Below are 23,786 nucleotides of genomic sequence, written 5' to 3' on the forward strand. Positions count from 1 at the left end.
TTGGCCTCGAAATTAGGAGACTCATTCTAGCCTCAACTAAGTGTGAAAGTGTATGAGCGTATATATGTGGGTATAATAGTTTGTAGTATGTAACACTTGTGAATGAAACACCCATGTTTTACACAACCCCAAGGTAGAGAAATCTATGACTTAGAGAGAAGTCAAGGGTTTCCCAAAGTCACATAAATAAGACAGAACTAAGAGAATTCAAGCCCAGGTTCACCTTCTCCAGAATTCATGCTCTAACACTTATGTTAAACTGCCTTCCAAATAACTGAGTAACTCACCACAAGTCACTTCCCAATTCAAATCCTTGGTTTCCTCATCAATAAAATGAGGGGTTGTTCCCTTCTAGCTACAAAACTGTGTAACTCTGCATTATGTCAAACCTTGAGGTTACCTTTGGGTTCCGAGGAGCTTTGAGTAAATTTGAACCTACAACGGGATCAGACATAATGTTTTTCTATTATGAGGTAGAGAGGGAAGCAGCAGAGGTGGTGGAGGGACAAGAAGCAGCTAAATAAGGAGCCATGCCTCCCTTCCCCCCCTGTTATAAAACGTTAGAAGTTGTGCTGGAGAAGGGTGCCTGGATGCACTAGTCAGTTAAGAGTCTGTCTTTGGTTTAGGTCCTGATTCCAGGATCCTGGGATCAAGCCCCTGTGCCAGGCTCCCTGCTCAGTGGGGAGTCTGCTTCTCCTTCTCCCACTGCCCACCCCCTCATTTTCTCTCTCTTTCAAATAAATAAATAAAATTTTAAAAAAGAAAAAGAAAAGGGATAAAGGAAAAAAAGAGAAAAGAAAAAAAGAAAGGAAAGGAAAGGGAAGGGAAGGGAAGGGAAGGGAAGTAAAGGAAAGGAAAGGGAAAAGAGAATTTGTGCTGAAGAAAATAAATGAGAGGTTGTGGGACACAGAAATCCAGAAACCAGATTCTTTGCTTTTAACCAAGTATCGTGCCTTGAGGGGCTCAGGGCAAGAGGTTCACCAGTCTTTTCTATAAAGAGGTTCACCGGTCCCTTCAGCTCTAGGACTCCAGTCCCCTGAAACAGTCCTGATGAGTGTGCCCAGGGTCCAAAAACCCGCTTACTTTGTAATCTTCATCGTCTGCCAACTTCTTCTTCTTATTGATCCAGTTCTTCAGGTCATCTGAATCTTCATAGAGTTTCTGCAGAAGCCAGGAATCCTCCAGGAGTTTGCGTCGAGTGGCCGCCTTCTCACGTAGGGCATCCCGCCGGGCCAAGAGCTGCAAAATCCAAGATGAAACTCATAGTCATCAAAGCCAAGTATGAACACATGAGATTCTCTGCCCAGCTCAGTCCCTGGGCCCCCCCTCCTCCCCGGGCCCCAGGGCACAGACGGGCAGACACGCATCCGGGGCTTCCGACATACGCTATCCCGCAGAGCAGCAATGTTCTCAGAGTCGTAATGGCCACCATTGATCAGCTTCGTGGCATTGTTGTCTACGGTCTGAAAAACAAAACAACAAAAACTGGAGTGGGTTTCCCTCAGTGTCCCCTGAGTAAGTGGCCACCACTGGGTTAGCTGCTGAAAGAGAAAGCATGGCAATGTGGGAAGTGAACAACTCTCAGGTCGGACATCTGGGACCTAGTTCCGATTTCTATTACAAACTCCGTCTCAGAATGTATAGTTGAGTTAATGACTCTCTTTGATGCCATAATATTTTTAAGATCGAGGTTATAGTAAATGAATTTTGATGTCACTTGAAGGTGAATATTTGATTTATTCTTAGTTCTTTTTTAAGACTCTATTTATTTATTTATTAGAGAGAGTGAGCATGTGTTCAAGTTGGGGGAGAGAATCCCAAGCAGACTCCATGCTGAACACAGAGCCCTGCTCAGGGCTTGATCTCACGACCAGGAGATCAGGTCCTGAGCTGAAACTTAGAGTCAAAGGCTTAACAGACTGAAGCCCCCAGGTGCTCCTGTTCCTAAGTTTTCAAGAGGAAGCACTGTGGATATAGTCTTGTGCAGTGGCCAGCCTCTCGCTCTCCCTCCCTCCCTCTCTCTTCTGCCCGATTCTATGTATTCATATCTCTAGCCTCACAGAAGAAGGGCTAGAATTTTTTACTCATATTCTTACATGAACTTCTCAAATTGTTAGAACGCAGGGTGCATTAAGTGATAAAGAATGGGAAAATAATCTAAAACACATGATAACATTTTATAAATAACAACTTAGTTTATACTGTTTGTTAGTTTTTACCAATAAAAATCAACAGAACAAGCATATGGACGGATAAGGACCATATTAATCCCCGTATTGACTTGGAATTCTTTTGTTCTGGTTGCTGCTGTTGCCAGTGGTAGGATGTATGGGTTAAAAGCCAGAACCGGCCGAGGGGACCGCCAAAGACATATAGTACATTGGACCAATAAAATCCTCCCACACTTGTGTGAGCCCGGCTTATACATTGACCAGTTTCTGGGGCATCGTAGTGTAGGGTTCACAGGAAAGCTGTGGTCACTTTGGAGAACACAAAGCTGAAGATGTACAGGAAAAGAAGAGTGTTGCTTAGACATCTAGATTTTACTAGAGAAAACTAAATGGAGACATTACTGGAGAGGAAAAAATACTGAAAAAGTAAATAATACACTTTAAACTTCCAAGTCATGATTCTGTGTCAGATATGGATCTAATAGTATCTATTTATGCTGCAGAAAAAATAAAACAATCATCAGGTCATTGGGAAAACATAAGTGGCTAAAAAAATTCCTCTTTAAAAATTTTCTAAATATGCTTTGTGGAATAAAAAAAGGGATGGTAAAAATTGGTATGATTACTTTTCTGAATATTTTCTCTTTTGAAAAGAACCCTCATGTTGTGTCTGAAAGTGACAAGTGGTTCTCTCTAAAGATGGGTGTTGTATGAAGTGACACAAACAAACACAGAGCAGGTGCCCACTCCAGAGCCCGCATCTCACTGTGATCTTCTCCTCCTGGGCGGTGAAGGCCTCTTCAAAGTCATCATGCTTCTCAAGAAGGGCTTCCACACTGCCCAGGGAGTTCCCCAAGTCCTCATTCTCCAGGAAGGCCTGTAGAAGACAGAGACACATCTCAGCTCTTCCTCATTGGTGAGAAACGTTGCTTTTGGAGCATCTCTGAGACAAGGACTAAGGATGGAGAGGAGACAATGGGAGAGCAATGTGGGATATGGTGGGATGGTGGGTAGGGGCCAACCTTGAGCAGCAGGAACTTCAGACTCCTCCCCAATCCTCTCACACAACTTGATCACCTTTGTTTCTGGTTCTGTCCACATAGAGTTGTCCTAGCCAATCCCTGCTCCATTCTGACTTCCCAACACTCCCCCAAGAGAACCAGTCACCTCCTCCAGGAAATCTCTGGTTGATGTTCCCTGACTCATCACAACTTTCTATTCCTGATCCCTCAGCAATGTGATATTCATCTGGCCTTATGTTCAGTGGAAGTTAACGCTCCTCTGCTGTGTATGTAGGTATTCTTCTAGTCATCTGTTCATGAGGGGATTGGAAGAGCCTCAAAGAAGGGGCCAACCTCATCTTCTTCCTGTAGATCACCCTCTACTTCCTAAGACAATCTCCAGCCCACAGAAGTGGTTGTGAGGGAGCTGACAGTAGTCATAGGATAAATGAGGGGTGGGGGAAATGGCTTCTGGACACTCGTTTGGCCCTTCTCCCCCCCCATTACCTCTTGTCTGCTCATCCAGCTGTCCACCTGCTCGCTGTCACGATAGAAGAGGTGCAGGTACAGGCACTGCAGGTACTGAAGCTGCCGCTGGTCCCACAGCCCCAGCAGGGCCGCCCAGCTGTTGGCAAGTGCTGTCATCTTTGGAAAGGAAGAGACAACATGAGCATCTAGTAAGTGCGAGGCCTTTGGAAGGATGCACACATGGACAAGAAGTGGGCTTTTCTCTCACAACTTCAAGGTCTGAGTGGGTAGCATGCTTCATATTATGATGAGATTAAGTGGAGCTAAATATGTATCAAAATTCCACCCACTGTTCAACTGGGTTACCTTTTCCCGAACTTCTTCAGAGGCTTCATGACCAGCATCTAGCAGAGCCTGACCAGTCTCATCGACAGATTGGAATCGCTCATCGTAAGAGTCAATCTCGTGCTGTGGCCACAAGACAAAATGTCTTAAAATGCAGCAAGAAACCTTCTGGCACTCCGGCCCCTCCCTCTTCCTCCCCCTGGGTGGCGGGGGGCTCATCCTGTCTACCTTGTGTTGTCGATGCCTGTCCAACAAGGCCTCCCCGCTAGCCACGTCTGTGGGCAGCTCATCAGCACTGATCAGAGCGGCCTTCTCCTTCATCCAGCCTGAGAGCTCCTCATAGTCAGATAAGAACCTCTGGTACCTGCAGGAAAGGTAAGGTAAAGGACAGGAAGGAGAAACCAGGTGTACGTGGACCGAGTCAAGAGTTAAGGTTGGGTTGAGCTGAGATATGCAGTCCTAATCCTACCCCTTCCTACCCCTGCCCTCCCCCTGATGGGCTTCCTGTTCCTTTAGTGGGGCACGTCGGGCAGGTTGTCCTTCACTCCAGGTTGCTGACTCCTGGGATGGGTGTGTCATTGTGTGATGACACATCTGCGCCTTGCTTCTCCAACATCACAAGGTCACACCACCCCAGAGGCCCATGAACTGAAGTCAAGTCCTCCCAATGAGGCCAATAACTAAGACATGACACATGAATAACACAGGGCACCTGGCAGGAAAGGGGACCAGTGTTAAGGTCAGGAGTCCTTGCACACCTTAGCTCACCCTTAACCCTATGACTAAAAACAAGACACTAAAACGTTTACCTATTCAAATAATTAAATGCTCACCAGTTAATTTGGAATTGCAAAAGTAAGATAAACACTGCTCTCTGGTGTTTTGGTGACTAACTATAAACATTAACTACTGAAATGATGCCCAACATTTTGGCAAGCTAACCTACATTCAGGAAGTAATTCTAGATTTATTTTTACACTGTTCAGCTTGGAAATATACTTCAGTTCCTGAGCTAGGGCTGGGGATTTTGATGCTTCTCCAGCTGCTTCTCCAGGTGCGTGGGCCATTTGATAGCATTCTACAGTTTCTAAGTAGAGGAAGACCAATGGGGTACAGTGCGGGGAGGAGCCGCTCTGGGTGTTACGTCTGCCAGCAGAGGGCTTCCCTTAACAAATAAAGCTTCCTTTGCCTCCACCACCAGCAGGCAGGAGGGCTGGGTCCCTCATTATTCGATTCTTTTCACTCTTTATTTCTGCTTTTGATGTCATATCTGAACCCTGTAGAGATAGTCAGAGCAACAGAGAGGAGGGATTTCTGACCCATAAGAAGCCTCCAGCTTCGCATATCTGTTGGTAGCCAAGGCTCGAATGTGCCCCCAGTTGGAGACTAGGTCCTCTTTCATCTGCTGGATCTGAGATGCCTCTGGAGGATGGGAAAGCATCAGCTTGTCTGCTCTGGCACATAACTCCTTCACCTTTGGGATGAAAAAGAAACCTAATGGGAAATCCAAGCATTGTGATTCATCCTGACGAAGTCTTATGGGAGGGATCTTACAAAACAACTAATAACTATTGATAACAGTAACATACTTATTAAATTAAAATAAATAAAGATATTAAATAAAATACATAATAAATATAAAAATAACAAATAGTAAATTAAAATGTTAAAATAATTTTATTTATTTTTTATTGTGTTATGTTAGTCACCATGAAATACATCATTAGTTTTTGATGCAGTGTTCCAAGATTCGTTGTTGATGCACCACACCCAGTGCTCCATGCAATACCTTCCCTCCATAATACCCACTACCAGGCTCACCCAATCCCCCAACCCCCTCCCCTCCAAAACCTTCAGTTTGTTTCTCAGAGTCCACAGTCTCTCCTGTTTCATCTTCCCCTCCAATTTTGCCCAATTCACTTTTCCTTTCCTTCTCCTAATGTCCTCCATGTTATTCCTAATGCTCCACAAGTAAGTGAAACCATATGATACTTGACTCTCTCTGCTTGATTTATTTCACTTAGCATAATCTCCTCCAGTCCCATCCATGTTGATATAAAAGCTGGGTATTCATCCTTTCTGATGGAGGCATAATGCTCCATAGTGTATATGGACCATATCTTCCATATGCATTCGTCTGTTGAAGGGCATCTTGGTTCTTTCCACTGTTTGGTGACTGTGTCCATTGCTGCTATGAACATTGGGGCCTTCTTTTCACTACATCTGTATCTTTGGGGTAAATACCCAATAGTGCAATGGCAGGGCCATAGGGAAGCTCTGTTTTTAATTTTTTCAGGAATCTCCACACTGTTTTCCGAGGATAGTTCTGTATGAATACGCTAACATACTACATCAGCAACAATAATGTACCAACCACTTATGTCTCTTATCGAGTGCTTACTGCTCAGCACTGAACATGCACTCACTTATTGTCTTTTTAAAATAACACTCAGAAGCAGAAACTATTTTTATTTCCTCCTTCACATGAAAACTGAGAGGTAAAGTATTTTATTTGGTCAAGGTCATTCAGCTACTAAGTGTCAGAAGCAAGCTTGGACCTCAGACTGTTCTTCACCACACTCTATACTGTCTCATAAATACTGTGGTGAGAATCAGAGAGTCACGTTTGCCCAGGAGAATTTCTGCCAAGAATTCTCGCAGTGCCAGACCATTCTGTGAACAATTCCTAAAGAGCAAGGCCATTGGGTCAAAAATGTGAGTATGGGTGACTTTCCCACTTGCTACCATTAGTGCTTACATTATATTTAACTACAATCAGGTGTTGTCTAGGATTTAAAATTTCATTATCATTATGCATCAAATCATGGGATTTTAGTATTCATTATAAGGGGAAAAAGTCAAAATACAAAAATGGAGCAAGAATGAAAGAAATAGAATAATGGAATAGTTTTCGGAAACTGGTTCTAGAGACAAAGCTATGGTCGGGGGCAGCACGTGGGGACCTTCAGGGCTGACTCCACTGTACACACTCTGGAGGAGTTGGTTGAGGTTATGGGTAATGTTGTAAGGGGAAGAAGCAAGGATGGGAGCCTTTCAGGGGTAGGGGCTTACTCCAAGTTCAAACCTGCCTCTGTCTCCTCCTCTAGAGATAGGGACCAGGGTCTTCCAGCTTTCAGAAGAGAACAGAAAAGTGGATCTAGTAACATGCTTTAGGGGTCCCTGAGTTTATTTGAAGGGAGAAGATAAGAAAGAAGAAGGAAGGAAGGAAGGAAGGAAGGAAGGAAGGAAGGAAGGAAGGAAGCAGATGGGGAGGAGGAGGAGGGTGAGAAGATGAAGAAGAAGAAGGAGAAATTTCTTCCCTTATCTACTGAAAGAAGGACAAAAAGAAACAGGATTCAGCTGGAACTGACAGAAATGTGGTTTGACAAAAGGAAAGATTCTTGACTGCAGGTCCTGAATAAGATTAGGAAACCATTCCTGGAGGTAGCTTTTTTGTTTTTAAATCATGAAGTACATTACACACACACACACACACACACGAGTATATAAAAAACTCCATGGAAAAGTTATGAACTAGAACAAGGAAGTGTATTCAGGGATAAGGAATTTCTCTTTATCAAAATAGTGAATTTACTGTGTCCTCTGGAGGCAAGGTATCCACCAAATGCCTCTCCCAGGCCAAGAGACCAGCCAGGCTTCCAACAGGGGCTTACCTTGTCCTCCATGACTGCAAGGTTCCTCTCAAGGCCCTTGTGACTATGAAACAGGGCCTCAGAGGTAACAAGGTCTTTGCCATAGTCCTCAGAGGTGACTTGAGGCTCCTTCTCCTTGATCCACTGAATGGCTTCAGTCACATCCCTGCCAGAGAGCCACAGGAGTCCCAACAAGTCAATGGCAGGCATTCCAGGGCAAACAACATACACGGCAAGGACCACCCTGGTTCACTCACTTAGCAATTACCTTGAGTGCCTAATCACTAGCAAAAAGGAATGTAAGAGTTCCTGCTTGTAATGGTTTCCTTTGAGATTAGAGGCCTGAGCGTTATCTGGTCCTTGGGCCTCTAGATATACTTCCCATATCTGGGTCAGCTCTTACTGTCTTTTTTCTTCCCACTCAACCTTCCACTCCCATCCAGGTCCTGATACACATTCCTCACCTCACAGCACTTCCATCACTAATTCACCTGTGTCAGATTCATTGCTCCGGGCTCCGGTCACCACACACTTGGCTGTGTGGTGGGTCACAGTTGCCGTAACTACACTCTCCCTTGCTGCCTCAGGTGCAAGCACATGATTTACTCTGGTTTGAGATACTGGCCATTAATTGCTAACTGTAGCCAGGAGCTAGCACAAGCACAAAGACGGTGCTGTTGCAGAGTTTCCCATAATGTGTTGGCCAGATTCGTACCTTCTGAACCGCTGGAGGTCTGCAGCACTGGACAGCGTTTCCTGCCGCTGCAGGGCCAGATTGAGGAGACGTTCCCAGGCTTCGTTCACCTCATCCTGCTTCAGCTTGATCAAGGGCAGCTCAGGATGGTTCTCCTGGAAGGAAACCAGGGCTGGGGATAGGCAAAGGTGAGCCTATTCCAAAAATCATTGTACACTTCTCATTCCACACTGGTTCCTACTTTGCCAGGCATAGAGAAAGATCATCTAGCCAGATGCCAGTCTTCACCATAGCCCCGTGCCCTAGTTTTACCAAGATCCAGAAGCCAACCCGCCAGATACTCTATCTTTGCTCACGACCCTGGGAAAGACTATTAACAGATTGCCCAGCCATGAAGTTATTTTCAGAATTCCACCTTGTTGATGCCTGCCAAGTCCCCAGAAAACACAGGAAGAAAAAATTCCCTCTGTGAACTAGGACACTTTATTTTCCAAAACTCTACTACTGTGGTTCTTAACTCCTTTGGGGTCCCAACACCTTTGAGAATCTAATGAGAGATGTTTCCCTCTTCCCAGAATTACATGCACACACATTTAATTTTGCAGAAAATCTCATACATTGTTGCAAACCATCTGAAGCACTGAGATGTATGTTTACTAGATCAAGTTAACGGCATCAGCCTATTTGGACACTTGGCAATCTGGAGCAGTTCCTATGCATCCAAGTCTTCCTACTCCCTCTGTCCCTGTCTCTAGGAATTTCCATCCCCATTCTGAATCCTCTCCAGATGGAATTGTCTACATTCCCCTTCCTGAATGTATGGCCTTTGTATTTGTAGCTGTGTGTGGGTCCCACTCCACAAGAGCAGAGGCCACAGTCTGTAAGAATCAATCCGTCCTATGGTCGACTAGACAAAACGGCCATGTTATTTTGCCATGAAGTCCTCCTTGCAAGAAGGGAAGTCCATTTCCTCAGGCTTTGGGTCTGGGTTGGCCTAGGCCTGGGTTACCATAGAATGTGTCTGGCATGATCCAAGCTCCTGCCCCTTGGTCTCAAGAGACCCTTCAGCTTCTGTTCTTACCTTCGGGCCACTGACATATACACAAAGCATGCACTCCTGGAAAGTGAGAGCCAAGGACCCAGACATGGGGGCAAGGCCATTTTAGACCCTCCACCCCAGCTGTAGCCCTTGAGGTGGGATCAGGAGAATTGCTTAGCCAGGCAGCTGAATCACCAAATTGGGGAAAAAGAACATGTTTGTTGTTTGAAGTTTGGGGACAGTGTTTTAGATAGCACTGAATAACCAAGTAACTTCCACAATGAGACAAAGGTGGCGGAGAGAGAAAGTTTAGAGATTAGAAACGTGACCTGAAAAAAAAAATTGAGATGCATTTTACTTCCTGTACTCCAATACCCATTCAGCCTGAAGTCTCGGTTCTGTTACTACAGAAGGAGTGTCCCTGTACAAGAGCTGAGACAATGAAGAAACCAAATGGACAGGCACAGCAGCCAACGGTCAGAGTTTCTAGTTCCCTCTCAGCACATGAAATCAGACGGGCTCCCCAGTCTTCCCGCATATCCTAATATTATTTATGCCCACACCAAATTGTTTGCTCAGATGCTGAAAATCTGTTTAAACACTCTCTTGAGTGAATGAAGGTAAAACTGCCTCCCTTCTTCCCCCTCTCACAAAAACATCATGTATAATGACATCGTATACATTATGAGAGCGCACTGTTACTTTATATCCTTTGCTACTTTATTCTGGTTCTTCTTCATGAGGAAAAGGTACAGCAGGGATGTGGGTGATGGGCCTTCTGCCCAGGAGTGACCTCGCTGTGGTCTAGGACCTCTACATGCATGCGTGTGTGCACACATACACTGGCTCACCCGCTCACGCCTCTATTTCCGTGGACGGGCAAGAGATGGACCCAGACAGGAGAGGAAATTGCCCCTGGCATGTTGCCACAGGGTCATGCATCCCTGTTTTCTCACAATGTCCCACGTCCTTCTTAGCTCATCTACTGATGGCTGGAAGGTTTTGGACACCGGAACCTTTCCCCCACACTGACCCTTTGCTCCCCACCTCACCTCGGCGGACTCTCTGGCATACTTGTTTATTTCTTCCACTTTCTCCCGTCGAGCTTCCAGGTCTGCCTGGAACTCCTCAAACTTCTTATGCAGAGCCTCGGTGCGCTCCCAGTCCTCACCCAGCTCCACGGACGTCACTATCGTCTCCTGTGGGTAAAGGCAGGCTGTTGAGTCACTAGCAAGTAGTTTTTGCAGTTCAAATGCCCAAAACCATTGCGCACCCTCCCAGGAGAGCTCAGAAGGAGTGGCTGGTGGAGCCTGGGAGAGGCCGTTCAGGAGAGAGCCAGAGCCAGGAGTGTATTTCCTGAGGGAGTATCCTGGTCCCAGGGACATTGCTGTTTGGGGTAACCCTTCAGAAAGATCAGGAACATTGTTGGTCAAGGCTCCTGGAAGTGCCCTTGTGTGTTCTGGAACATGAAAAATAAATTCATCTTGATTCTACTCAGTTCAACCCACTGGTATCTGCAAAAGCCCTGGACTGAGCCCTCACGTAAGTGCCTCTTCAGTCCTAACTCTAGGCCTATCCATCAGGTACTCAGAAAATAGAAACCTCCTTAGTTATATGTACTGAGAGGCAGCCCTTAGGAGAGGAGCTAGCAACACCTTCAGCCTGAACCCAGAGTAAGAGCAAAACTTAGGAGGAGGAGCGGAGGTCGGTGGGAGGGAGACAGGGACAAGCCCAGGGCACTTTTCCCCACACACAAGGTCACTAATCTCCGGGATACCCCTAAATCTTTGCCAGAATGGCTTCTTTCAAGGAACAAAATCCAGAAACAGACACCCAGACTGCTTTCCCAGCAGCCTGCATTAGATTGCCGGGGGTCGGGGGTGGTGCCTGGGGCAGGGATGGAAAGTCCTGCTTGTGTCCTGTGGGTCCCATACCTTGTCTCCGATCCACTCCAGGATGTCAGCGCACTCCTGCAGGTACTGCTGAAGCTTCAGGGCCCGCAGCAGCAGGACGCCCCTCTCCTGAGTCAGCTCTAGCAGCAGGTCCCATAGTCTGTGCAGTTCTTCCAGATGGGCCTTTGGGAGGAGACACAAAACTGCTCAGGCACCGCACCTACTGAGGAGCGGCAAGATGGAGATATGTGCAGAGAGGGCCCTGGATAAAAATTGCATTCTCTCGTGCATTAATTGCTCAACAGATATTTAAAGGAGGAAATCGATGTGCCTCGGAATAGATGTTAAATCAAGCCACACGTGATCTGCCACACGAGAAAAAAAATGTAAAAATGCTTTGAGGTTTTAGAGGATAAAAGGGTCATAAATAATGAGACAGGATGGAATAAGGATTCACATAACAGTACTCGATTTGAATTGAAGCTTGAGAAGCAGATAGGACTTTGACAGGTAGGGGACAGGCAGAGGATGTTCTAAGTACGGGCAAGTCATGGAAGAAATTTAGCATGAGCTGTTTGCCAGGAACAGTAAGAGCTACAATGTTGCTAATTTATAATGGAAATTACTGGCACCAAAGCAGTGAGAGAATTTAAGACTATGTAATTGCAGGCTTTGATGCCAGGTTAGCTTAGAAGATCACAGATTATATAATTTATCAAATTCAAGGTACTGTCTATGTCATGTCCTCAGAAATCTGGAATTTTTCAACTACGCCATTGTTTACAGTAGCCAGGAGATCACATTTCTTTCTGAATTCTCCAGTGCTGTGGTCTGATGGAGCTCATTGAGTCTGATAGTTGTGAAGATGTCTCAAACATGTCTTAACTATTTTAATTAATGTAGGTGATTAGTGGCACACAAAGCTGTGAGTAATATAGAAAAAAAATCTATTTTATATCAACACATAATTTTTGAGGTTTTTCTTGTTACGGATTATCCTTTTCAATAAGGATACTTCTTTTTTTTTTTTTTTTCCCAATTTATTTATTTTCAGAAAAACAGGATACTTCTTTAACTTCTGTTAAGTCCGTGTTCTCCGACCATATTTTGTTGACAGTAAAATGAACTACAATTTGTATGAAGTGTAGAAAGACCATGTCACATAAATTCGGTGTGACAATTTCAAACAAACTTCAACAGTAAAAACAAATCCACTTGTGCACGAGAGATCCTGAACTGACTCTATCAACACAAATGTGTTGGAAGAGCATGCAAATTGTCAGGAAAGAATTGATACATTAGTGATGAATTCCAAAGTGATGGTGGTCTTCAGTCCTCAGGGTTCAGGGAAGATTTTCTGAAGAGAAGGGATTTTAGAAGCTTTTCAAAATGAGCAGAAGAGTGGAATTTGAGAACTATAATATTAGTCACAGCATGTGGGCTGTGAAGAGAGGGAGGTATCACAGACTAGGGAGAGGTATCTCAGAGAAGACTCACATGACACCGCATCGCTTGTTTGGAGAGTGTGAGGGACAAGGACTCTGAGGTCAGAAGAAATCGTTAGAAATGGCATTTGGGAAAGCCAGTTCATCAGAGACACATGCAACCAGGTTAAAGAGGGCTTGATCTTAAGCGAAGTTTTCTTCCGGTAGCCAAGGAGGAATGCGATGCCATCCCAGGATCTGTTTTGTATCATTGCTCTCTTCTTCCTGCCCCAGGGGACATGAAGACGTCCACCATCTTCCCTGCCGCACCCCAGTGGAAGATAAGAGGCAGGAACCCTGGTTCCAAACCCCCTATATCAAGCTTTAGACCTGGCATAATAACTTAAAACTCTGCTAACATAATCAACAATTGGAAACATCTCTTATAGAGCCCTACCATACATTTACCTTGGTGTCCTCGTGGGCAAAATGCCCCTCAGCAAATCGGGTTTCCCTGATTTCTTCCAGTTCAGGAATGACCCCTGATTTTGCTTGTACTTCTGCCTCGAAGGACTCATGCTTCAGATACTTGGCCTGAAGTTTAGAAATCAGAAGTTAAGGCTAATGAACCCTAGTATGCCTAGAGTATGAAGTTCCTTTTCTTACTTTTGGGCAGAACAACTTGTTTCACAACCTAGATAAAGAGATGACCGATGACCAGAGCTGGAGAAGTCACATCCTAAAAGAAATGACCACTTGAGGCCAATCCAGGCACAAGGTTAGGGGACCCAGGAAAATGTTCTGTCCTGTCCGCATTGACTCTGGGGAGTTTCCAGTAATTACCCTGTTATTTTTAAGTCTCACTTGCTTTTAGTGAGAATGAAAAGATGTCCCATATTTGTTCCTCTTCAGAATAGAGGAAGTAAGTGCTATGGAAAGCTGAACACAATGATGAAAATGATCATTAATATAATGGCTTTTTTTTTTAATTGAGAGGTTTCTGCTTCTCAGTTAATACTCTTGTTGTCATACGTATATCAATCTTTTTTAATAAATATCACTCTGTTCTTGATCCAGGTGCTTCCCCTCCAACATCAACTACCCCTTTTAGGTAGGTAACCCTTTCTTCTGGTCATGACTCTGTCACATGCTGTGATAGAAGAAGGGAGAGGCGCCTCCTCCTGACACCTGTCACGTAGACTGGGCAAGGGCATGGATAGCCTCTTGGGAGGAACCTGGGGAAAATCTCCCAGCAGAGTGGAAGCCCTGACTTTTCATAACCTTGAAATATTAAAGTTTCCTGATATGTCATAACATCCTCGAACTCCCAGTCACTGTTATGCCCATAGCAGAACTTCAGACCAGAATTACTTCCATAGGGTGAGCTTCCTCTGTACATAAGACATGGGCTTAAGAAGTTAAGGACACAGGCCATTTAGTGACAGAATTATGAGCCCTAACAGGAAGTCTGAACTTTCTATGACATCATGCCCTTATAGTTAAATACCCACTTATATTACAAGAATGTTTCCCTCCCTGGAGATCTTAGAGTCTGCTCTGAAGTACCTGTATATTCGTCGGGTCTTCATAGCTCTTATCATCTGCAATCTTGAGTTTCTCCAAGATCCACTTCTCCAGGTCTTCTGCATCCCGTCTGAAAACTTGGTATTGATAGGAATCTTCAAGCTTCTGACCCCTCTCAGCAACCAGATCCTTGAACCTTTTGTAGCGAGTTAACACCTCTTGACGCCTTTCCTGGATCTGCTCTGCTGTTTCCAGCACCTTTGGTCCACCACTCTCCATAGCCTGAAAGTTAGAAATTTTCTATCTCTTGCTGGTTCTCAAATCTCTGTGATGTCCCTTTCTGTGTTCCAAGGTGTTTTCACAGGTTGAACTTACATTCAGATGTCTTGAAGCCTGTAAAAACCTGTTGTCACAAGACACTAGGATATTTACATAATTTCAACCATATGCAGCTACCCTTTAGGATAGTAATTCTTTATCAGTGATTACATTTTCCCAACTTTTCACATAAATATCTGCCACCATTTATTAAGTCCTATAAATAGAATTAATTTGGATTAATGATGGAGACAAGTTTAAATTAGCAAAATCACACATCTCAGAGGGATGAAAAGAGTTGTAGTTTTATTTTCTTTACAGAGGCTAGAAAAGTGTTGACTTGTACTGATCATTCTGAATTTAATCTAATGAATAATTAAACATGGTTTGCAATAAACTTGATGATTGACATACACAAACGTTTGGAAATGTTTGTTTTTTTCACACAAAGTATAGCCCATATATGTTTATCTTTTCTATTTGCTTTATTCACAAACACTACAGATAAAAAGTTCAGCACATCCTTTAGCAATTATCATAAATTTCAAGTTATTAACCTCTCGGTAATTGGCTTTTGCAATGTAAAATGTTACACTGTGAAACAACACAAGTGGGATCCAACCTATTTGAGACAATAGCCGGCAAAATCTCTGTAGAGTTTACCTTCTTTCATCTGGATATGGGCACAGTTTTCCCTAGCTTACCTCAGTCAGAACATTGAACACCAATTTCAAATTTTTAATCTTCTTCCTCCCAAAATATAATTGCTACTTGGTGGATGTCCTTTAGTAGTTTGGCTACAGAATCAAATGGTTCTGGAGACCCCAATCTTTCTTGTGTATTATTTTGCTCCAAGTTATCTACTTGTTTTCTCTATGACCCCATGTAATCAGGTCATTGCTACGAGCTATGAGCTCAAGATCATTGTTTAAAGTGAGATATTCACAGAAAGAGTTAAAATTAAGCTTCTCTACTTCTTAAAAGCCAGGAAACAATCCTTACAGATTCTATCAAACACAGTGCAGAAATTTCAAAAGAGACAGCTTTCCTGATTATATTGGTGACAAACTGTACGAGGAAGAATTCTGTACTCACGGTTTCCTTTGGAAAGTGTTTCACTTTTCTGGAAGGTCAAGAACCTGGCAAGATAAATTGTATCCAAAAGAGAGAGGAAGAAGACAAAGGGAGAGAAAGACAGACAATTCTCAAAAAGCTGTCTAGTCTTCTTCAGATAAAGATGAAAGAAACGTTACATATGTGGAAGAGTAAAAGAAAAAATAAAAAAAAAAGTAACCTTGGGCCCCAAATCCCGCCAGCTGTAGTCCACGTTATCTTCAGGACACAGGTTCAGCTGAGGGAGCTGCTAACTTGAGCAGACGCTGGGTGACTCAGCGCTTCAGAGAGACTGTGGCTCCAGAAGTTTCTCAGTAGGACTTTGTAAAACATAAATGTGTTATGAACATAAAGTCAGGTTTCTGAGTGAAAAATTAAAAAGAAAAAAACAGTTAATAGATGTAAGATAAAAAGGTTGTGTTAAAATTTTGTTGTGTTTCTTTGATTAGTCTTAGATTCCATGTAAGTCAGGATGGAATTCTGGACCATCCAATCTTTGGACTCCAGAATGACAGGAACTCAGGATATGCATAGTTTTTTGTTTGTTTGTTTGTTTTTTTGTGTGTTTTTTTTCTCCCAATGTATCTCTAGGAAATATAACTCAACAATTTCATGAAAACCCAGGTGCAGATTTCTAACAGTCTTGAAATTAACAAGATAGCCTAATTCTCTCTGTAGAGTCTTTGTCAAAATAGGAAGAAAATTTTATTCCTAGCTTCATAGATTGGGTTTTTAAAAATCTGATTTAGCTGTACTCTTAGTCATTTAAATGGAAGGGATGAAGGAAGTGAGATGTATGTGTGTTTACTTTTATTTCATGAAGCAAAAATTAGGATACCTCATTGAACAAACTAATGAAATCACTTTTTTTTTAAATGGTTTATAGTTCTAAAATGTGGATAAAAGTCAACCTGTATTTTTGGCGGAGAGAAAGAGAAACAGAAATTCTTCTCCAAAGGCATACTTCTTTTTGGCAACTTTACAAAAGTAAAACAAACAAAAAGAAAATAGTATAATGGCTTCAGACCCTTCTACAAAGCAGGGAACTCCCTGAGCTAGATATGCTGCCCACACTTCATTCTAGTGTGATTCCAACCTAAATATCCTAGCTTATTGTTCTACTGGAGTAGAGCGAGGTTCTACACTTCTGGTTTCCCCTCTTTCCTCTCCTTCAACTGAGAGAGCTTAAAATTATCTTCTTGAAAGTCTAGTACTGTTTTACTTTTCCATATCATTTCATTATATTCAAATATATAACAGCATTAAAGGCAGAAACACAACTCAGGCAATGAATTATATCCACACACCAAGGAACCTCTGATGGAATTAGAGTGGGGAGAAAACACTCTAAAACCTTTACCTAGGAGAGGGGCACCTGGGTGGCCCAGTTGGTTGAGCATCTGCCTTCAGCTCTGCTCATGATCCCAGAGTCCTGGGGTCAAGCTCTCTTTTCAGCAGGGAGCCTACTTCTCCCTCTCCCTCTGCCCCTCTCCTCAAATAAAAAATTAAGACCTTAAAAAAATCTTTAAGATTTTTAAGATTTTTAATCTTTAAGAGTTAAGAACCACCATCAATTATCTTAATGTACATATAACTTACATGTTGACATGATTAATTCACATTACTTTCTGATCTTTAGACAATTCTGTGAAGCAGGTATTATCACCATCCTATTTTTATTTGAGAACAGAAGTAGTGTCTGAGAAGTGTCCTATCCGATGGCTTTTGGTTGTACGTGTGCAGAGTCAAGTCCCTGTGAGTGTCGCCGCCATACCACCCTGCCCTTTGTCTGTTGTAGCTAAGCTTCTCTTAATCCATCAACATTTCTGGTTATCCTGTTCCAGAAACTTCTCACCAGTGGTACCAACCCTGGGATAAGCTTATGTCCCAAGAAATAATAGGGCAGGATTGGTCACTATGAAATAATATAATAAAAGAGGGTAAGAGCAATAGTCTTGGGGTGCTTCGAGGCTCAGTGTGTGAAGCATCTGCCTTTGGCTCAGGTCATGATCTCAGGGTCCTGGGATGGAGTCCTGCATCGGGCTCCCTGCTCAGTGGGGAGCCTGCTTCTTTTCCTCTCTCTCAAGTAAATAAATTTAAAAAGTCTTTTAAAAATATGATTATTAAAAAAAAAGAACTCTTTAGAGCAGGGAGCAATGTGGAAGTGTGCAAGACTTGGGGACGAGGTTTCATGCATCATAACCAGTGTTCTTTGGGTTTTCAGCCTTTGAAGCCAGGAGAGGATCGTAGAGCAAGCTTCTCTTACTGCTCTGGCCCCTGCCTGTGAGGCTCAGCCCTGCCCCATCTTCTCAGTCCATCTAGACTGACCGAGTCACTGCAGTCCCCTTAGCACCACCATTGTTGGGGCGAGGATCAGGGTGACTTGAGGATTACTGGAGGGACAGGATGAGAAGATCTTAAATCTTGGTAGTTTAACACTTGGACCCCTGACTCTCTTGCTACTTTTACAGTTTTCTGAGAATGCTCATTGGCTCTGAGGCCATCGAGACTGACCAGAACACAAAGGAGGTTTAGAGCCCCGTACTGTCTTTCAGGTGGCATGCCGCTCTTAGATGAGTGAGCACCGGTGGCTGCAGAGGAAGCTGGAGTGCATCCCAGACAGCTTCATGAGAGAGGAGTCTTACCTTCCACTTTGCAAGGGCAAAAATAATTTGCAGGGTTCTTGTATGGGTCAAGGTTATCGGCACTAGGCAGATCTGTGCTTCCCATACCCATTTAATCAGCTCTGTCCAGCTTGCCTGCAGCCTCCCCTCAATTATCAGATCTTTTCCTGGGCCCAGAAGCTCCAAGAGATGCTCTCTACCTCAAATTTTGGAGTAGCCCCAGCTTGCAGCACTAACATTGATATCACACTTACTGGGTATATTCTGGAGTCCCACTTTCTTGGCTCATAAACCAACAAGGAAATGATATTAATTTTAACATAAAACCATTTCTTTCCCATGGGATAAAGGTCATAATTATTTTATTATTTTAAATTTTTTAATTTTTGCTTCTCCAGAATTAGTTCTTGTTTTAAAATGTCTCCAATTTTTGCCTCTTAAGTGGGTTAGAATATTACGTAACATAATTCAAAAACATGAAGTGATCTTTTTTAGAGTTAAATGTATTGATGTTCATTCTTAACACTTCAGGTCCTTTAAAGTTATTTGTGCCTTAACTCTTTTTTTTTTTTTTTTGTGCCTTAACTCTATTCAGAATATATATTATTCAAGTTTGCAATCCTATCATTAAAAAATATAGCTCTTTTGCTCCCTACTATAATCTTCTCTCAGTCTCTCTTATTTTTTTTTAATTTTTAAAATATTTTCCTTATCCATTCATCCGTTGAAGGGCATCTTGGTTCTTTCCATAGTTTGGCGACCGTGGCCATTGCTGCTATAAACATTGGGGTACAGATGGCCCTTCTTTTCACGACATCTGTGTCTTTGGGGTAAATACCCAGGAGTGCAATTGCAGGGTCATAGGGAAGCTCTATTTTTAATTTCTTGAGGAATCTCCACACTGTTCTCCAAAGAGGCTGCACCAACTTGCATTCCCACCAACAGTGGAAGAGGGTTCCCCTTTCTCCACATCCTCTCCAACACATGTTGTTTCCTGTTTTGTTAATTTTGGCCATTCTAACTGGTGTAAGGTGATATCTCAATGTGGTTTTAATTTGAATCTCCCTGAGGGCTAATGATGATGAGCATTTTTTCATGTGTCTGATAGCCATTTGTATGTCTTGATTGGAGAAGTGTCTGTTCATATCTTCTGCCCATTTTTTGATGTGTTTGTCTGTTTCATGTGGGTTGAGTTTGAGGAGTTCATTATAGATCCTGGATATCAACCTTTTGTCTGTACTGTCATTTGCAAATATCTTCTCCCATTCCGTGGGTTGCCTCTTTGTTTTTTTGACTGTTTCCTTTGCTGTGCAGAAGCTTTTGATTTTGATGAAGTCCCAGAAGTTTATTTTCGCTTTTGTTTCCTTTGCCTTTGGAGACGTATCTTGAAAGAAGTTGCTGTGGCTGATATCAAAGAGATTACTGCCTATGTTCTCCTCTAAGATTTTGATGGATTCCTGTCTCACGTTGAGGTCTTTTATCCATTTTGAGTTGATCTTTGTGTACGGTGTATGAGAATGGTCGAGTTTCATTCTTCTACATATAGCTGTCCAGTTTTCCCAGCACCATTTATTGAAGAGATTGTCTTTTTTCCACTGTATATTTTTTCCTGTTTTGTCAAAGATTAGTTGACCATAGAGCTGAGGGTCCATATCTGGGCTCTCTACTCTGTTCCACTGGTCTATGTGTCTGTTTTTATGCCAGTACCATGCTGTCTTGGTGATCACAGCTTTGTAATAAAGCTTGAAATCAGGTAAGGTGATGCCGCCAGCTTTATTTTTGTTTTTCAACATTTCCTTAGCGATTCGGGGTCTCTTCTGATTCCATACAAATTTTAGGATTATTTGCTCCAGCTCTTTGAAGAATGCCAGTGGAATTTTGATCGGAATGGCATTAAAAGTATAGATTGCTCTAGGCAGTATAGACATTTTAACAATGTTTATTCTTCCGATCCAAGAGCATGGAATGGTCTTCCATCTATTTGTGTCTTCTTCAATTTCTTTCATGAGTGTTCTGTAGTTCCTCAAGTACAGATCCTTTACCTCTTAAATATTTTTTTATTTAGTATCAATGCACTGAATAAGAAAAAGCAAAACCCATGATATTTGCTTTATACAGCGAACCAAGTGATTGAGGCGGAAGGAGAGGCAGGGATAATGGCAAGTACACTGGACCGTCAGTTAAAAGGCTTGATTCCTCCATTTAACAACCACATGAGCATTAGAAATTTGCTTTAATTTTGTTAAGTACATAATGGGGGTAGTAATGACCAATCTACCTGTTTCATAGAATTGTTATATGGCTCACTTTATATTTTAGTTACAAGCCATACATTTTATTCTGAATCATTAATTTTGAAAATCAGAATGAAAAGGTCTGGGATCTGCTTTGGAATAATTCTTCGTAAAGCTAAGGCTGTATTTTTTAAAGAATGATTTGCAACGCATCATTTAAAAATCTCACATAAAATTGCTTGATGTTCCCATCCACTAATGATTTTCTTTGAGTACAGCCGTGCTGAAGGAAACTATAGAAGCTTCAGTTCTTATAAACCTTATAAAAATAGCAAGTTTGGTGCCATGGTCCCACTCAGGGAAAAAAGAGTTCAACTGAAAAATATTATTTCTCATTAAAATAAAGTAAAGGAGGAGCCAAGGGCCAGGACTGAACACATTATCTCCTTCCTAGCCATGATTAAACCATGAAGTTTAGTTCTTGTATTTAAGGGACTAGAGTCCCACAATGTCAGTGAAAGTTCTATTTAACATCTATGGCAGTCATCGAAATGTACGTGGATTATCTGTGACGTGGCTGCATTCCACTGTTACAGTGGCTGCATGTGCAGCTGCAAACAGACCAGATATCGTGCCTTTCCCATTATCTCCCTCCCCTGTCCTTCTCTGGGGATGTGGGAAAAGCCTGAGTTTTTCTACAACTTAATTTTTTATCACTTGTAATTTGTCAAGAAACATAGACTACCTCTATTCTAAAACTTGATTCTTTCAGCAAACTACTATTGAGCATTTCCAGGGATAAAGAATTCTCACAGACATTGGGAACACAGAGGTGAACACGGCAAGATGCCTATTCTCGAGGAGTTTACAAAATATCCCATCCCATATATAATAAGAATATGCTAATGGCCCCCGTGCTTACAGTTGGCTCCATGCAAACTGTACATATATGTACGTGTATGTATACATACGTACACATATATATGCACCAAGCAAACTGACATCAGTAACATTAGATTTTTCTCATGAAAACAATGGTTTCTAAAAGGTAGAGGAATGGTTTGTTATTTGCAAATATAAGTCACTTGAACCAGGACATTTGTCAATCCGTCACTAAAAAACGAGACATTTTCAAGTCTACATCGAAAGTTCCGTTATACCATCTTCTCTGCTTTCCAGAAACAATAGACGGTCACACTGCACTTTGATGAATTCGTGTTGTAGGATTCGGAGGAATATCAGTGAAGAGAATTCCAGCTCTATTTCTGAGGTGACTTTGAAGAAAATTAGTACTGCCTTATGGTCTTTCAGAAACTGTCCAGAGATGAGACTTCTCACTGCAAATGTCACGTGGGTGTACACAAGGGAAAGTGACCCGGGGCATTAGGAGAAAGGTGAGGGGAGATGAAGCATGAGAATGTGGCCTCTGAGAGACAAACCGAGGGTTTTGGAGGGGAGGGGGATGAGGGGATGGGTGAGCCCGGTGGTGGGTACTATGGAGGGTACATATTGCGTGGAGCACTGGGTGTGGTGCAGAAACAATGAATCTTAAAACACTGAAAGAATAAAAATAAATTAAACTAAATTTTTAAAAAAGAGAGAGAGAGAACGGTAGGGATAGCCAGAGTCTTCAAAACAAAATGAAATGATTTTCTGGGCATCTTATTATATCTTACTATCAAGAGGAAAACACCTTATAAGACCTGTGATAAATGTCTACCTCAAGGTGCAAGAACCAATCCTTATTTAGTAGACAGTTGGGCTCCTGGGTGGCTCAGTCTGTTAAGCATTGGACTTTGGCTAAGGTCATGATCTTAGGATCCTGGGATCAAGTCCCACATGGGGTTTCCTGCTCAGCAGGGAACCTGCTTCTCCCTCTCTCTCTGCCCCACACCCCACTCATGCTCTCTCTCTCTCTTTTTAAATAAATAAATAAACAAACAAATAAAATCTTTAAAAAATAGATAATAGACATATGATAAATCTTTTCTAAACTAAAGAATGAAAGAGCAAAAATAACTTTAAATGTCAAAAGTTTAATTGCAAACAATTTTTAAAGCTCATTTACCTCAAATTACTTTCTGAATGTGTCAGCTCTTGGTTTTACTTGGAATAAATACTTCCACTACATAGGAAGAAGCTTTTAGTCCTTCCAGCAAAAATTCTATCTCGCCATTATCGAGGATAAAAGAGTAAGGTATTCCTTAAAAGTGGTCTACTGCCTGTCCTTAGTTTGTGTCAAGAAATCTCCTAAATTAAATCGGGGTGGAGATCTATGGGTAAACAACCAATGCAAAGAAACAGTAAAGGTTCTTCATGTCTCAGAAGAAATAAATTTCTCTTTGAAGTTTTTCTTGACTCACCAAGAATAGATACTAAGTCTGCTATGATTTTGTGAGTGTTTTTATTACTTTTTGTATAGTACTTTCATAAGTTTCTCTCCAGTTGTCCTGTGGAAACTCTTTTCCAGAACCTATCAGTGCCTGATACATAGAAATTATTGGGCTATGATGTGGCAGGTTGGTTCATAATTGTGGAAGAAAAATCCACAGGTCCACAGAAGAAGCAGCCACATAATGGAACTATGAAGCCATGAATGTTGCCCAGGATGGGGGACGTGGCCTTCATGCCCATTGTGACCTATTCTGAGATTCCAAGTATTTGGGGGAAAAAAAAAAGCATTTTCAGGATAAATTCTACAGCATCCTTTTGTTGGTTTACAAGCTCTTCTGAACCTTTCCAGGTGTAATCTGAAACCAGTCTCCATATTTGGAGGGCAGTGAGACACCCAAAAAAAGGCAGGCCACTCCAGATTGGTAGATGGCAGGTTTAATAAGCAAAGGGAACTTGCATACAAGGTGTCTTGGGTGACCACAGGATGCATGGGTCCTCACACCCAATCACCAGAGTCTTAAAAGTTTATATAGGGGCATTAATGGGGTTCAGTAGTGTATGCTGCCCAGATTCTGTGAGCACCTCATCAACACGTCAAGACTCTGTCCTTGGAGCAGCCCCTGAAGGGGGGAAGACAAGCAGAACCCACGTTCCAAGGACAACGGCAGGGGTGTAGACCTCCCATCACCCGGATCCAGCTCCTGGGTCAACTGATGTCAGCTCTGGTCCCAGACTGTGAGTTTCTGCACATCAGAGAATGGGCCTTACAGCACCATCATTCCAACACCTAGCACTTTCCTCTGTATATAGTGATACATTTTTAAAGTTTCTTGAAGAAATAGCTGAGCTATTTCAATAGAATTAACAAGAACCTCAGGAATGGCCTATGTTA

The 23,786-nt window shown here is 42.5% G+C and overlaps 1 protein-coding gene across 1 annotated transcript in view; it reads right to left on the reverse strand.

Moving 5' to 3' along the window:
- SPTA1 (spectrin alpha, erythrocytic 1) overlaps nucleotides 1-14,490 on the reverse strand; it is a 62,939-nt gene extending 48,449 nt beyond the window's left edge. Inside the window, exons 1-13 of the mRNA XM_044266204.1 lie at nucleotides 14,254-14,490; nucleotides 13,156-13,281; nucleotides 11,306-11,446; nucleotides 10,424-10,570; nucleotides 8,354-8,487; nucleotides 7,660-7,804; nucleotides 5,305-5,459; nucleotides 4,214-4,349; nucleotides 4,007-4,108; nucleotides 3,680-3,817; nucleotides 2,938-3,048; nucleotides 1,386-1,463; nucleotides 1,084-1,239 (exon numbers count right to left, since the gene is read on the reverse strand). Of these exons, the coding sequence (XP_044122139.1) occupies nucleotides 1,084-1,239; nucleotides 1,386-1,463; nucleotides 2,938-3,048; nucleotides 3,680-3,817; nucleotides 4,007-4,108; nucleotides 4,214-4,349; nucleotides 5,305-5,459; nucleotides 7,660-7,804; nucleotides 8,354-8,487; nucleotides 10,424-10,570; nucleotides 11,306-11,446; nucleotides 13,156-13,281; nucleotides 14,254-14,490 (1,806 nt within the window). The remainder of the gene's footprint in view (nucleotides 1-1,083; nucleotides 1,240-1,385; nucleotides 1,464-2,937; nucleotides 3,049-3,679; nucleotides 3,818-4,006; nucleotides 4,109-4,213; nucleotides 4,350-5,304; nucleotides 5,460-7,659; nucleotides 7,805-8,353; nucleotides 8,488-10,423; nucleotides 10,571-11,305; nucleotides 11,447-13,155; nucleotides 13,282-14,253) is intronic.
- Nucleotides 14,491-23,786: the final 9,296 nt, after the last annotated feature.

This window comes from Neovison vison, chromosome 10 (genome assembly GCF_020171115.1).
Source record: "Neovison vison isolate M4711 chromosome 10, ASM_NN_V1, whole genome shotgun sequence".
NCBI classification, from domain to species: domain Eukaryota; kingdom Metazoa; phylum Chordata; class Mammalia; order Carnivora; family Mustelidae; genus Neogale; species Neogale vison.